Below are 13,456 nucleotides of genomic sequence, written 5' to 3'. Positions count from 1 at the left end.
GGGTATTATGCTAAGTAAGTCAGATGGGAAGAGATAAAAACTATATGATTTCACTTACATGTGGCATCTAAAAAACAAAACAAAAAAAAGCAGAAACAGATTCAAATATAGAGAACAAACTTGTGGTTGCCAGAGGGGAGAGGGGTTGGGGACTGGGTGAAAGATGTGAAAGGGATTAAGAGGTACAAAGTTCCAGTTGTAAAATAAGTCACAGGGATGAAAAGTACAGCATAGAGTAAATGATATTATAATAACTTTGGTAACTACACTTACTGGGGTGGCATTCCCTAACGTATATAAATGTGGAATCAGGATGTTGTATGTGTAAAACTAATATAATATTGTATGTCAAGTATACTTTAATTAAAAAAAAGATATTAGAGAATTTTATGTGTATAATTTTTAAGTTTGCAAGTCAGTATCTTAATTATTTTAAATCTAGGGATGTCTTATATACTGTGTGTATGTATGTAGCATTTGAAACTTACCTAGATTTAAAATAACTGAGGAGAAATCACTTTACATTTACTAGATTTAAATAATTATGCAAAACATATATACACATGGTATGAATACTTAATTTCTTAATCTAAAGTGAAACTTAAATTGCTTTGTAAATATAGAAAATGGCATGAGTCACATTTGCATGTGCGTTAGTTTTTGAGGATAGATGGACTCTAAGGATCCTGTTAGTATTTGCTAGAATAGTAATAAGAGCAAACTTTATCTTGACAACATGTCCTATAATTTGTATCAACTGTGTTCTCTTTTATCTAATCATCTGCAACGCTGTGGAGGAAACCTGTTTGTTTCCTACTCCTCCCTTGAAATTGGCCTTTGGAAGTATCCTTAAGAACTACCCATTTTCCTTTGGTCACTGGCATTTGTGTTTCTCCTCCTCTCCCCTCCTCCGATGTGCGGTTTCCTGGGCTCCCTCCTCCCCTCACCACTCTTGGCAGGATGGTTTCCTAAACTCCTGGCTGTTCACTGGTGCCCAGCACGTCTGGACCTTTAGTCCACCACATCTCTCCTCCGACCTCAGCTCCTCACATTTAACTGCCTGCGAGATGTGGTTAAGCCTGGGCATGGTCTACTGGGGGAGAAGTCGTCTCTGACCCGTAGGTGTGGATGCACTGTGGACTCAGTCCTCTTTATCCCTGTCTCAGAGGTGGCAGGTACAAAAAGCTAAATCTCCAGAAGAAAGACCACAATACCGGGAACGGTTTTAAGGATCGATGTCCAGAACGCCAGGGCCGGGACGAGGGTGGGCCAAGTGAGGCCTTTCGGCACAGCATCGGGGAGGCCCTCGCTCTCAGGGTTGTCCTTCAATGTTGAGCCGAGGCTTGTCGCTTGCCTCACCCCAGTCCTGGTGCTGCTAGATCAATTATGTGGGAATCAAATCGCTCGGACGGTTACAAGTGGGATGGGGGGAGAGAAGAAAAGGAAAGGAATGACTCGCATGGCAGGACTCGGGGTCGGGAGGTGTGTGGCTCACCTCTGGCATGGAGCTGACTTCGTGCACCTGGCCGACGAGCTTACAGTAGGACTGAAAGAGCAGCAGCAGCTGGAAGTGCAGCTTATATAATCTCTGACACAGTTCCAATTGCTAGAGAGAGAGTTTGCGTGGGAAGAAGTCGTTATTAGAGATCACTCTTGTATAGCAAGTGAAGTCTCAGGGTAGAAAAACATGTTTTTCTCTCTAAATCAAGGAAACATAACTAGCTGTTCTTATTCCAGGTGAAACAGAACAATAGAATCCAGTCAATAAACATCAGTGAGAAAAATCACAATATGATACAGAATCGTTCCTGGAAGTTGACTAATTAGAGAGGAGCAGTAGCTACAAAGGGACTCCGTGAATCGCCACATTCCCGTATATTTGCCAATTACGCATCTACAAATTATGACCACGGTCGTCTGCATTGTGGTTGTCTTAATTTTTAGAAGCTAAAATTGTTTGAAGAATTTTTTTATTCAAGGGAAATTTAATTTTTCGGTTGAAGACATTTTTCGATTTTGATTGAAAAGCAAAACATTAAGTCATTCTAGGTGTTAAATTTATAAATCCAGCAGTTTGGGAGGTTACTCCATGAGACGATTGTGGCGGCCTTTTTGGGTGCAGACGCTCATCTTAGAGCCTGTGTAAACACAGCAGGCAGTCACACGTTCCTCTAAGGTGCTGTATCTGTTTTATTGACAGTGCTTCTACTCGGTGCTCAATAAATGTTTGTTGAATTACAGAGATAGAAAGGGGCTACAAGTGCTTCCAAAAAGGAGAAATTAAGTACACATTCAAAACTCTCCGTGGAAAGAACATCAAAAACTAGTCCTCTAAAATGGCCCTTGAGCCCTATAGATACCTCTGGAATGTAAAATGTTTTCATTATATGGCTTATGTATACCATGAGGGAAAAGTACATCTTGAGTAGTTCCAACACCAACGATCATACTACTCTTTGAGCCGTATCTGCTTGCAATGGCCTCTACACTTCGCCTGTTTTATTTGAAGAATGAGTTAGCTCCTAGGTGGTGGATGTGGATTCTGTGAAAGGAAAAGTGCAGCCTTCACGAGATAGAATTTCATGGCTCAGCAGGCACCAGTGAAAGTGGGTTAAATATGTGGCTTCAACTACACATGTCACTGTTCAGTTTTCAAATGTGGTTAAGTAAGGATAAATGGGCCCTTTCTTTTGCTAATAGTCATCAAGAACTCAGAATGGAGAGCTTCTGAGGTCATTTAAAATTGTTCCCCCAAATGAGTTGAGGGAGAGAAATTATAAGAATTTAAATTTAGGCTTTAAGAAGATCTCCTATAGTGTTGTTAACAGACTTTTGATCCTAATTGTTAAAAGTTACCAAAATCACGCTAAGGCTATAGCGAATGAAGTTTTCTTTCTCTTGTCCTTTCCCTGGTCCCTGGGGGAAAAGAACCATTCTAGATTTAGGTTTAGACTGATTTGATCTCTCGGCGCTGATAGTGAACATAAGTTTAAAGAAGTAGCTACACTCACAAATTTAACCCAAATTAGATCTTTGGTTGTTTCAGTAAAGCATTTTGCTTTTTGATCACTTAAACCTTTCTTTATGGAAGTTTGTTAAAATCTGATATAAAAGATAACTGCCAGAGTCTTGCAGATAAATAAAGTATTGTTTAAATCATCACCTTCACAATTTAGGGTGAAACCTAGCTATGGAAACTCTGTCCTCTGTAAGTGTAAGATAATGCTGGTTATTACTCAAAATATCCCACTGATAGTATGAGAATTCATAGCAACTTAAGTTTCTACTTTGGGACAAAAGCAGCCCAGAATGCTACTAATTCACTGCACGTCTTAGTCTACCAAATAAAATAAAATGAAACGCAAAGGGGAAAACATGCTAAGAGATATAATAGTAACAGTAAAAATAAGATTTGTTATGGGTCCATGCCTAAAATGGACAAAGAGTATGAAAGAAAGTTAACTTACTGCAAGAGATTCCATTTGCTACACAGCAAGCATGGCACAGGAAACAAAGGAAAGGAAAGAAAGTACAGGGTCAGTGTAATGCATGCAACGGAAAGCATGGCCCTCTTCCAAGAGCAGAACCGTCAGCATAAGTATTAGCATTGCTTGCCCAAACTTGATAAACGGTTGCACACCTTGTACCCATTCAACATGCACAGCGGTCCAGTTAAAAAGAAGCTTGAATGGGAAACATGTCACTGAAAAATATAATTTGTAATCGTTTAGATCCTCTGATTAGTTGGTTTAGGTTCTGTCAGTCTTGGACACTAGAAGTGCAAACTTTTATTGCTTGAAGGTTTTAGTGTTTAAATAATATGCGAACATAGTAAAACTGTGAGGAGACCAACTGAGTAACTCGAAAGAACTGTAGCCCAAACAAATTATGCTATTGCTAACTATCGGTTAAGGCAGAGTCTTTAATCTGTTTGGTTTCTTATCTGCTCAACTATGACTATCCAGTTAACGTAGAATATAACTAACCATCTAAGTGGCATTTTCTTTAGATTCAGCTCACCTTCCTCATTAAGAATATTTTACAGGACTGCTAGATGTAGTCATTTCAAAGGAATAAATCTAGTCTGTATAATCTCAAACAAGAGCGAGATATGACAAATAATTTTCTTGTATTTCATTTCTTATAATTTTATTAATTTTTAAAAGTAATCTAGAACTGATGGGTAGTTTAGCATATAAATTTGTAACTGGGCCATGTTCCATTATGGCTTCCATTTTTTTGGTGTCAACCTATCATAACCATAGACGTGGCTTTAAGGAAAGTGTGAGTGTGTGCAAAGATAACCAGAATCTGACAGAATACTAAAAAAAATGTCCATTCCTAATTACGGATCAACATATCTGGTTCTGGATTTTCAGAATATTTAAAGACATATCTAACTCAGTTTCTAATCCTTGATAGGAAAAACCACTTATTTTAAAGCTCTTTCTAAAAAAAAAATCTCTGGGTTGTTACCAGTTTAATGTATTATATTCAATATAAGGTACCATATATACAAAAGATAAAACTATCAAATTATTAGTATCTTCAAACATAAAGCCTCACCATTACCAACCACCTCCAACTCCACCCTCTGCTCTCTGAGGGTCTTTTCTTGCCTCACCTGTTACTCATATTGTGTAAGTTACATACACTGATGACTATTGTGTTTATTGAGTAGTTTTTTGGACCTTGGCCATGAATATCTTTTAAAGCTTTGAAAGATAAATATGTTGAAGCCTGTGATAGAGATTACACAGCCTGAGGTATTTACTGTTTTCAAGAAAACTTCATGCCTAGATGTTTTTATAACCAAACCTTAAGTACTGAAAAATGTGCTATCTTTTCACTGTTTTCCAAAACAAGGTTGTAATCCAAGAAAGTCATCAAATCAGTTAAAGCAGAATGTCCTCTGTTCAATAAAGGCAAATGAGCCTTTTTGACTTCAGCTTGGTGCTGAGGAATTTCATTGTCAATCAGTTCCTCCCACTCAGCTCTCAGGGCACAAAACTCTATTTCTTGGGGGATGGCCACCTTGACACACAGCAGTTCTCGGGGTCTGTCTTAAAGTCTCCTTTTTAGGTAGGCTGGTACAAGCTGCCTTGATATTTATTATCTCAGAATCCTTTCCTAGGCCACAGGCTGGGGCCTCGTTTGCATTTAGAGCTCTCAAAAAGATAGTGAAAAATGCCTTTCTGGGGGGTGATTTTATGGAAAATGTTAAAACCTTTTATCTCTCCTGTGCTAATATTTTCCTGTATTCAGGTTTTAAAAATAATCCCCTCCTAAGTCTTTATGAACGTATTTATGTTTGGGTGACTTAAGATTCCTTTTGAAACTGTTATGGGAACGTCACCATTTTATTTGGTCAGAAGGATTTTCTTCAAGCTCCACTCCTGCACTCCTAATATCACTTGACTTATAAATTGGAGTTAGAGGTAGGTTTTCTCAAAATGAGGAAAAAAAGGTCAAGAAACCAGGATGTTCAGAACTGATCACAGGCAGCGTAGCTTAAAAGCCCAGAATAATCTGGTTTGTTGTTCATTAACAGTAGCATAGCCATTCTTGTTTCTCTGCTCTGAAATGAGTTCTATGCTTATAATGTAGCCCGGCAGGTAAAAACCTGAGAAATTTTCACCATGACAAAAGATGAGCCACAGTGTAATGTAATAGCTATTATTTTCATCATATTTAATCTCTGAAAGCCACTGGTTTAAATTAAATGGGATAAAATTTAGACCATCTAGCTTCATGTGGCAGCTTTCTTAACTCAGATGCATCTAATCTCCTAAGTAGGTATAAACAATATGTATTCGTCTATTGCTCATATCACTCGCGTCTGGCACACTGATGTATTATGTTTGTTGAGCAGCTTTTTGGACCTTGGCCATAAATTCCTTTTAAAGCTTTGAAAGACCAATACCTTTAAGCCTATGATACAGATTACACAGCCTGAGGTATTTACTATTAAAAAAAATATTTTTTAAGTTTTATTTGTTTGTTTGTTTATTTATTTATTTATTTAGAGTGCACATAAGTGGGGTAGGGGCATAGAGAGAGGGAGAGAGAGAATCTCAAGCAGGCTCCACGCTGTCAGCACAGAGCCCAAAGCAGGGCCTGATCTCACAAACCGTGAGATCGTGATCTGAGCCTAAATCAAGAGTCGGACGTCTAACTGGCTGAGCCCCCCAGGCACCCCTGGTATTTACTATTTTTAAGAAAAATTTAACTTCAGCAGACATTTCCTTTCAGTCAACACAGGAAGAAGGATTCCTTACAGAAGAGTAACTGACTCTATCTGAAGGATGATGTTTAATAAATTAGCTGCAGAAACCGTCACCTGTCTTGTTCAATTTGTACAAGAACAGAGGTTTCAGGCTTCTCATTCATAGATTATACAGGGACAAGTAGTATATAAATGAGAGAGATACTGCCCATAAAGATCCTAGTAACTGGAATGATGGTTTGAATATAAGATGAAATGTAGTAGTGCTAAATGTAAGTCACTGTCCTAGAGTCCAAAGAGTCAAACGTTCAAGTTGTGCTGAGAAATGCCTGTTGAATTGGGAGTGTGCCAACTAAAATCACCTATAACAAGTGAAATGGAAACCTCTCCAGCTTTGTAGTACCTGGGACGTGAGCCGTATTCGTTAATTGTATGGCTAAGACCCACGCTGCTGCCTGGAGCCCCTGGAGCTGAGGGTCTCCTCCTTGGCCCACACTTCTGTTAATTTCAACTACCTAGTGGTAGCCATGCCCGATGACTTCCACGGGAAATGGAGAAGTCAGTGGAAACCAAAATTCTTAATCAGAAGTGCTGTTTTGGGTCATGAAGAGATGTGTCCCTCCTTGTGCTCAGGCTGAGAAAACACTGGTAAAGCAGTGTCTGCAGATGAGTGAAAATGCTCTCATGAGACACACGGAGATCGTACTCCTTGTCTTATGTTCTACTCAGTGAGTACTGTGCGTTATTCGCGGAGAATGGCTATTATAATCTCCCAGAAGCCTAAATCATTTATTAATCATGCCTGTCTTTTAAAATAAGCCTTCCCTCAAAAATACTTCCCCAACATTACAAATGCTGTTGTTTTTTTTTTAAGAAACTGTTTTGTTTCGTACATGCACTGAGAGCATGTACAGTACCTCTAATATATGCCCAAGCGAGCAGGTTCAGCAGACGGACACTTGAATCTTGTGTACGTAAAAATGCTTCTCACACAGGCCAAGAGTAACACTCTCAAATGGGGGCTAATGGGTACCGCATTTTTCCTGAAACACACAGCCCTATTTATCTAGCTCTCAGTTCCCTACTTGGGGGCCTGACGTACAGAGACACATTTCTCTTACAAGAAAAACAGCAGTGCAAGCATCATGATGGTTGGCACCTGGCTCTTGCCTTCAGTGTTAGGAAGTCAGTGTGCAGTGGGAATGTGGAGGACGGCAGACCAGAGAGGCAGCTGGTTTCTGCCCAAGCTCACCGCGGCCACGAAAGAAGGCAGGCCTAGTGTTGCTGGTTCTTCCTTTTTAGAGACGGCATTCTGTTGTAAGTGTATGTGTATGTGTGAACAATTTTAATTTTTTAATGTCAGGCCAGTTCAGAAAATATCGTACAAGCTTACTACGTCTGTGAATTGGGTGACAGTGCACAGGCCGCCAGTGTAAACTTTCTGCATTATTTTGAGTCTGGAACTTCATGTTAGGAATAAAAGAGAAACTAGAAAGTAACTATTAAATATCCATCAAGGAGCTGTATCCTCTTCTATAAACCATTCCACAGCGATGTCTCCCTTCTGTCGCCTGTTAGGAATGAGCAGAAATCAGCTTGTGCAAAGACCAGACCAGACTTGGGTAGGGCTTGGGGGTGGGAAGACTTTATATGCCTGTGTGTATACTGTCTCCGTCTCTAGCAGACCGACATCTCTGAGAGCTCAACTCAGAGCTTTAAGTTCAGTAAGGCAAGTACTAATCCTTCCATCAAGTACAGACTTTACTGAAACAGAAACACTCATGTAATAATCACTGGCATGTTTGTTCCACTATTTACATTCAGACACAGATTCTGTGAATCACAAGGTCACTTCCCATCCCCATTCCACTTGTCTCCGTGCAAATGGTGCTCGGAATAACTGGCAACATCAAACTGTTCCAGAAGACAGGGAATCTGACTGAACAGGAGAGTTGGAGAGAATCACTTGAGGTTAGGTAAAGCTGTGTTCTGAGGTCAAACATTTGTTGGGTTTTGCTTGGGGACGGAAGCCAAATGGTAGCTGTACTTAGCGACTCTGGACATAAGATCATTATTTCAAGGGGGTGACCCCATCATCTGTCCTCAAGGCCCACCTTTAGTAGCATGTGAAGACTTTTCCCCAATTTGCCCTCATAGCCCATTTTCAGCCCTGCATGAGTGTTATCTGCAATAGGAACACAGTCCTCATTTTTACACTCCCCACGGTGCCTAGCCATACCTCACTTCCAGCAGTGGTTCAGGTAAGGTGGGTGGGACTAGAGAATATGCGGTTTAAGCTGCATTTCCAGTGGCCAAACTACATCCAGGGTCTACTAACAAAACAGAGAATTTAACAAAGCATCCTGAGGATTTAAATAAATCACCCGGCCTTGACTGACTCAGAGAGCATCCTCTCTGGTAGATGGTTTACAATTGGTCTTCCAGACCAGCTTTGTCCTCAGAATTGTCACATACAAAGGACCAAAAGCATCTTCTTCAGGACATTTGTTCATCGTTTGAATTCTCTGGTCATGAGCGTGTCCACATGTTATACAGGGCAATTCTAATGCACTGAGCTAATACCAGCAATGGGAAGAGAGCCAAGCTGGTTTTGCAAAAATGCTGGAAACATCAGACTCAGAATTTGGCCTTCTGTTGACCTTTTCCTATAAGCCCACTCACATCCCTTCTGGTATTTCATACAGGTACCTAAAACCACACAGACATTTAGACAGATGCTGGAAATTGCCCTTTAGACTTTTCTGTGTGTATGTTTTTACCTTTAAACTAATCTGGCCTATAGAGGTAGCCTCTCAACTTCAACTTTCTTACCTGCAAAATTGGAAAAACCCTTCAGAGACTGTTGGAATAGATCAAATTAGATTATAGATGTACAGTGCGTGAAAACTATTAGTTTCTTTCCATCCTTGTATTCTCAAGCCTTATTATAATACTAACAGAGTTGCCACAAATAAATACAGGAATGAAGAAATGAAGTCTAAAAACAAGAAAAGGGAAGGGAGGAAACAAGGACTACAATACAGAAGCACAGAAAGAGTCGGATGAAGAGGAAATGAAAAAGAATAAATGGGCAAGAAGGAAGAAGACTATGCAAAAACAACAGAAATCTCCCTTTGAGGAATGTGAGAAAAAATGGGGTGTGGGGAAGGAGCAACTGAACAAAATAACAGAAATAAACTACAAGTTCAACAGAAATACACGTTTGAAAACTGGAATGTTTGGGAAATAGGATAATTTAACCAGAAGTCCTATGTTTTTAGACTTAACCAGGAAGCCGTAAACAAATGAACAAATATTTTTTTAACCCTTGTTTGTAAAAAATCTGCAGTGTATTAATACATTTTCCTGATTGAGATTTGATTATAGAGAAAGTAACAGAATTACATGAGTGAGGGTAAATGTTTAGATAACTGTGTTTATATTCTATACAAACTACATCTTGAACTGGACTAGGTTTTTGCTAACCATAAGTCATAACCTGGTAATGGTAACTTATCTCTGGACTGGATTAATTAATGTTTATTTGAGAGAGAAAGAGAAAGCACGAGTGTGGGAGGGCCAGAGAGAGAGGGAGAGAGAGAATCCCAAGCAGGCTCCATGCTGTGAGTGTAGAGCCCCATGTAGGGCTTTGTCTCATGAACCGTGAGATCATAACCTGAGCTGAAATCAAGAATCAGACACTTAACTGACTGAGCCACCCGGGTGCCCCAGGGCTGAATTTATTTTAACAGCAGAGTATAGTGGAGGGAGGATTGGGCCAGGAATCAGAAGGCATGGGTGCCACTGGATGGCTAAAAAATCTGTAACATAGGCAATATATATCATATAATGTATTTTAACATATAGCTTCTTCTGGGGTCTGCTCATGACACAGGTTATTTGGTGAAAATCCAAGTTATAGTCCTTCGAGGCAGCGCATCACAGCTGCATATAAAGGCACTGATGGAAAAGGCTAGAGTTTGTTGTATTTTGAACTGCACATTCAACTCTGCATTGCTCAGGGTAGACATCTCACATGATGCCATCAAACCCGTATTTTAAAAATGTAATATAGATAAACCATTTGTTGTATACATTTGCCCATTTCCAGACGTTGTGGCCAGGCCATGTTTTTGCCCATTGCTTATTAACGGTGAAGCCTTGGACAAGTCCAGCTTGGTTTCCTCATCTATAGAATGGGGCTGGTACCACCTGCCCCGCCTGCCATGCCCAGGAAGATCAATGACTTCAAGGATACGAAAGTTCTCTGGAAGACACAATGTGAAATATAAATGTGTCCTCGAGGAGGGCAGCGATGTGGAAATGCAACCCACCCTTCAAAACCCTTTCTAGATATTTCTCAGTCTTGTAGTTTGCTTGTTCAATCTCTCACCTCTTCACTAACACTTAGCAAGGGGCTTGCCTAAGAACTCCCCATGACAGGACCGCAAACTTGTTGAACAACTACCAAACTGAAATTGATCCACTGATATTCTGTGGAAAACTTTTACTCCTCAATTTTTTTTTTTTTGTTTTTACACTTCAGTATAGCACTGTTTGTAACACAGGAAGATGATTTCTCATCCTCTGAAGGGTGCACAATCCAAAATGCTTCTCCAGTAGTGATGATGTCATTCTAGGGTAGCACCTCTGCCTGACTGGAAGGTACCCTCCTCACTTGACTTCCCTAATCCACTCTTGAGCACTTCAGTCTGTTTCCACAGTAGAGTGTGAGAGCCTGAATCTACTCATAACCACATTTCAATTGCCTGCCATTGCTGTTAAGATAAACACCCAAGCCCTGCACAGTCTGGCTTCTGCCAGCTTCTCCAGACTCTTCTCAAACTTTTCTCCAAGTCGCTTTCTGCACTTGTAGCCAGACTCTCTTCAGTTCTTGCAAAGGGCCAGGTCCCTTCCTGCCTCAGGGCCTTTGCACAGCTTCTCTACACATTCCCCTTTACTTGACTATCTCTAGCTCATATCTGAGATCTTCACTTAGATGACACTTTCATAGAGAAGTCTTCTCAGAACTACCCTCCCCATTTGATCAGATTCCTTTCCATAGTTTACAGTTCTTTCCTTAATAGCAGTTACTGCCGTTTGCACCTAGATGAGTTTTTGATTCATGTCTGTCTCCCCTACAAGATCTGAGGCTCCACAAGGGCACAGGCTCGTCTGTTGTTCATTATTGTATCCACCACATGGACCCCATAGGAGGCACTTAGTACATAACTGCAGAATGAATGATTTTAATCCATTCATAATCTTCCGCCCCATTTCTTTGACAATACAGCATACATTTACAAGCCAGCTGGTCTGAGGTGTGTTACTTAAAGCAACTCTAAATGAGAAAAAACCATCTGTTTTAGAGTGATGGCTGAAAGGTCAACAAAGACTTCCTTCCCTGAAGAAACTGAGCGATTCAGTGAAGAACGAATGAAATTTTGTTTTATATTCTAAATGAAGAACAGATTTATTAGGAAATGATTAGTATAGTTAAATGATGTCCAGCAAAAAGATCACTTTTATACCTCTGCTTTTCCAAAAAGAAGACTCCCCCCACAAATCTCATCAACACACAGTCATGCTTGGCTTGAACATCATTGTGTCTTACGCTACTGGCTTCTTGTGAATGTATGGGATGACCCCATTGTGCATCTTCCTTTCTTGTGCTCTATGCTTCTTGGGTGGGTCAAGATCAACGCAGGGTGTCAGAGCATGGAAAAGATAAATTCTAACAGGTTTTTATTACCTTTTCTTCCGAGTCCCCTGGTTGACAGGTAATTACTCCATCTCTTGATCCTCCTGCAAATGTTGCCTTACAATTTGCGAGCCACTGTTGTTAGAAAGAGATGCAGACAGAGGTAAAATCAGTGATGCCCTGAAAACATTTTTGTCATCACTCCCGACAGGGAGAATCGACTAAGCTTCTAATCATGGTAAAATAAAATTTTGCTGCAATAACTTTTTGAAAGTATTTTTTTCTGGTTGAAGATGAACTATTTGAGATTAAAATATCTGTTCATATGGGTTCAGTGAGCTCACTTAAAAATATAATTTGAACATTGTGGTACATCGTTCCTGGAGAATGGTTTCATCGGACCACTCCGATGTTTGTGTATCATTTTGAAAAAATCATATACAGTTAGAAACCTTTCATACGATTGAGATTTGGAGATAAAAACCAATACTTCCTCACAGGACGGGTGGTACTGGACCATGAAACCCGACTCATGACCCACCTACCTCTCTGTTATGTTGGGTGGCTTCTCTGGGGGCAGGTCTGCTTCAATGTAAGAAAGGCTATTATAATAATAGCTCAGCTATTTAGAGATGCTACCAGCCTTAAGTACCTGGGATGGTAACCAATACAGATGTGAGAAGGAACCTCTGGACACAAAACAATAAGGACTGAAGAACTGAAACTTGCATCTGACATCAAAAGATTGGTTTGTTCACCAAGAAGGATGGAAGGATTACTTTTATTAACTGATGATGGAGAAAATGGGAAACAATGACCATTAAGGAGCCACAGGAGTAAAAGACAATGGGAATTGTTATTGCAGAGCATTAGAACTCTTGCCCTTGGACAGATCATGAAAAGATTAATAACAAGAGCAACAAACATAAAACAAGTAACTTTGTGATGAATATCTTCTATGTATGAGGCACTGTGCTAGGCAGTTTACATACGTTATTTCTATTTAAAAGGCAATAAACATTGTGTTGTGTTTGAGGGCATGGACTTTGGAATCCCATAGACCTGGATTTCAAAACTGATTTTCTACCTCTGAGCTACTGAGGATAATCATAGCAACTCCCAGGGTAGTTATGAGTATTACATGATTTAATTTAAGAAATTTAACTCTTTTCAGGTAGTTGGACACGTAGAAGGGACTCAGGAGATGATAGGTGCTACAACTATTACGATTGTTATACCCTTACAACAATTCTGCAAATTAATTGTTATCACTGTCTTACAGATGATGAATCTGAGATGAGGAGGTAAGTAATTTATCCCAGGTCACTAACCCTTAAGTAGCTGATCTGTGATTTGAACCCACGTCCATCTGATTTCAAAATCCACGCCTTTCCTGTTGTGCCTGGCATATTATAAGAAGCGTCCCACAGTCATTACACACAATTGCTTGTCAGAAATCAGGGGTTCCGCATGTCTGATGGAGGTTTCTGGATCACTTCTGTTCCTAACATTTTACGGTCTAGATCAGT

The 13,456-nt window shown here is 40.0% G+C and overlaps 1 protein-coding gene across 12 annotated transcripts in view; it reads right to left on the bottom strand.

Moving 5' to 3' along the window:
• The window catches only part of FRY (FRY microtubule binding protein), a 337,838-nt gene that overhangs the window by 8,613 nt on the left and 315,769 nt on the right, over positions 1 to 13,456 (bottom strand). For 8 of the 12 annotated variants that reach the window (XM_042996220.1, XM_015544523.2, XM_042996174.1 and 5 more), the window contains 3 exons: positions 11,979 to 12,062; positions 3,468 to 3,485; positions 1,496 to 1,606 (listed from right to left, as the gene is read on the bottom strand). In XM_042996220.1, coding sequence (XP_042852154.1) covers positions 1,496 to 1,606; positions 3,468 to 3,485; positions 11,979 to 12,062 — 213 coding nt within the window. Of the gene's footprint in view, positions 1 to 1,495; positions 1,607 to 3,467; positions 3,486 to 9,920; positions 10,494 to 11,978; positions 12,063 to 13,456 lie in introns of those variants that run through there. The other 4 variants (XM_015544525.2, XM_007097643.3, XM_042996277.1 and 1 more) reach the window with 3 other exon arrangements.

Source organism: Panthera tigris, chromosome A1 (assembly GCF_018350195.1).
Source record: "Panthera tigris isolate Pti1 chromosome A1, P.tigris_Pti1_mat1.1, whole genome shotgun sequence".
NCBI lineage: Eukaryota > Metazoa > Chordata > Mammalia > Carnivora > Felidae > Panthera > Panthera tigris.
Note: the sequence above shows the minus strand (reverse complement) of the source record. Positions and strands in the feature narration are given on the sequence as shown.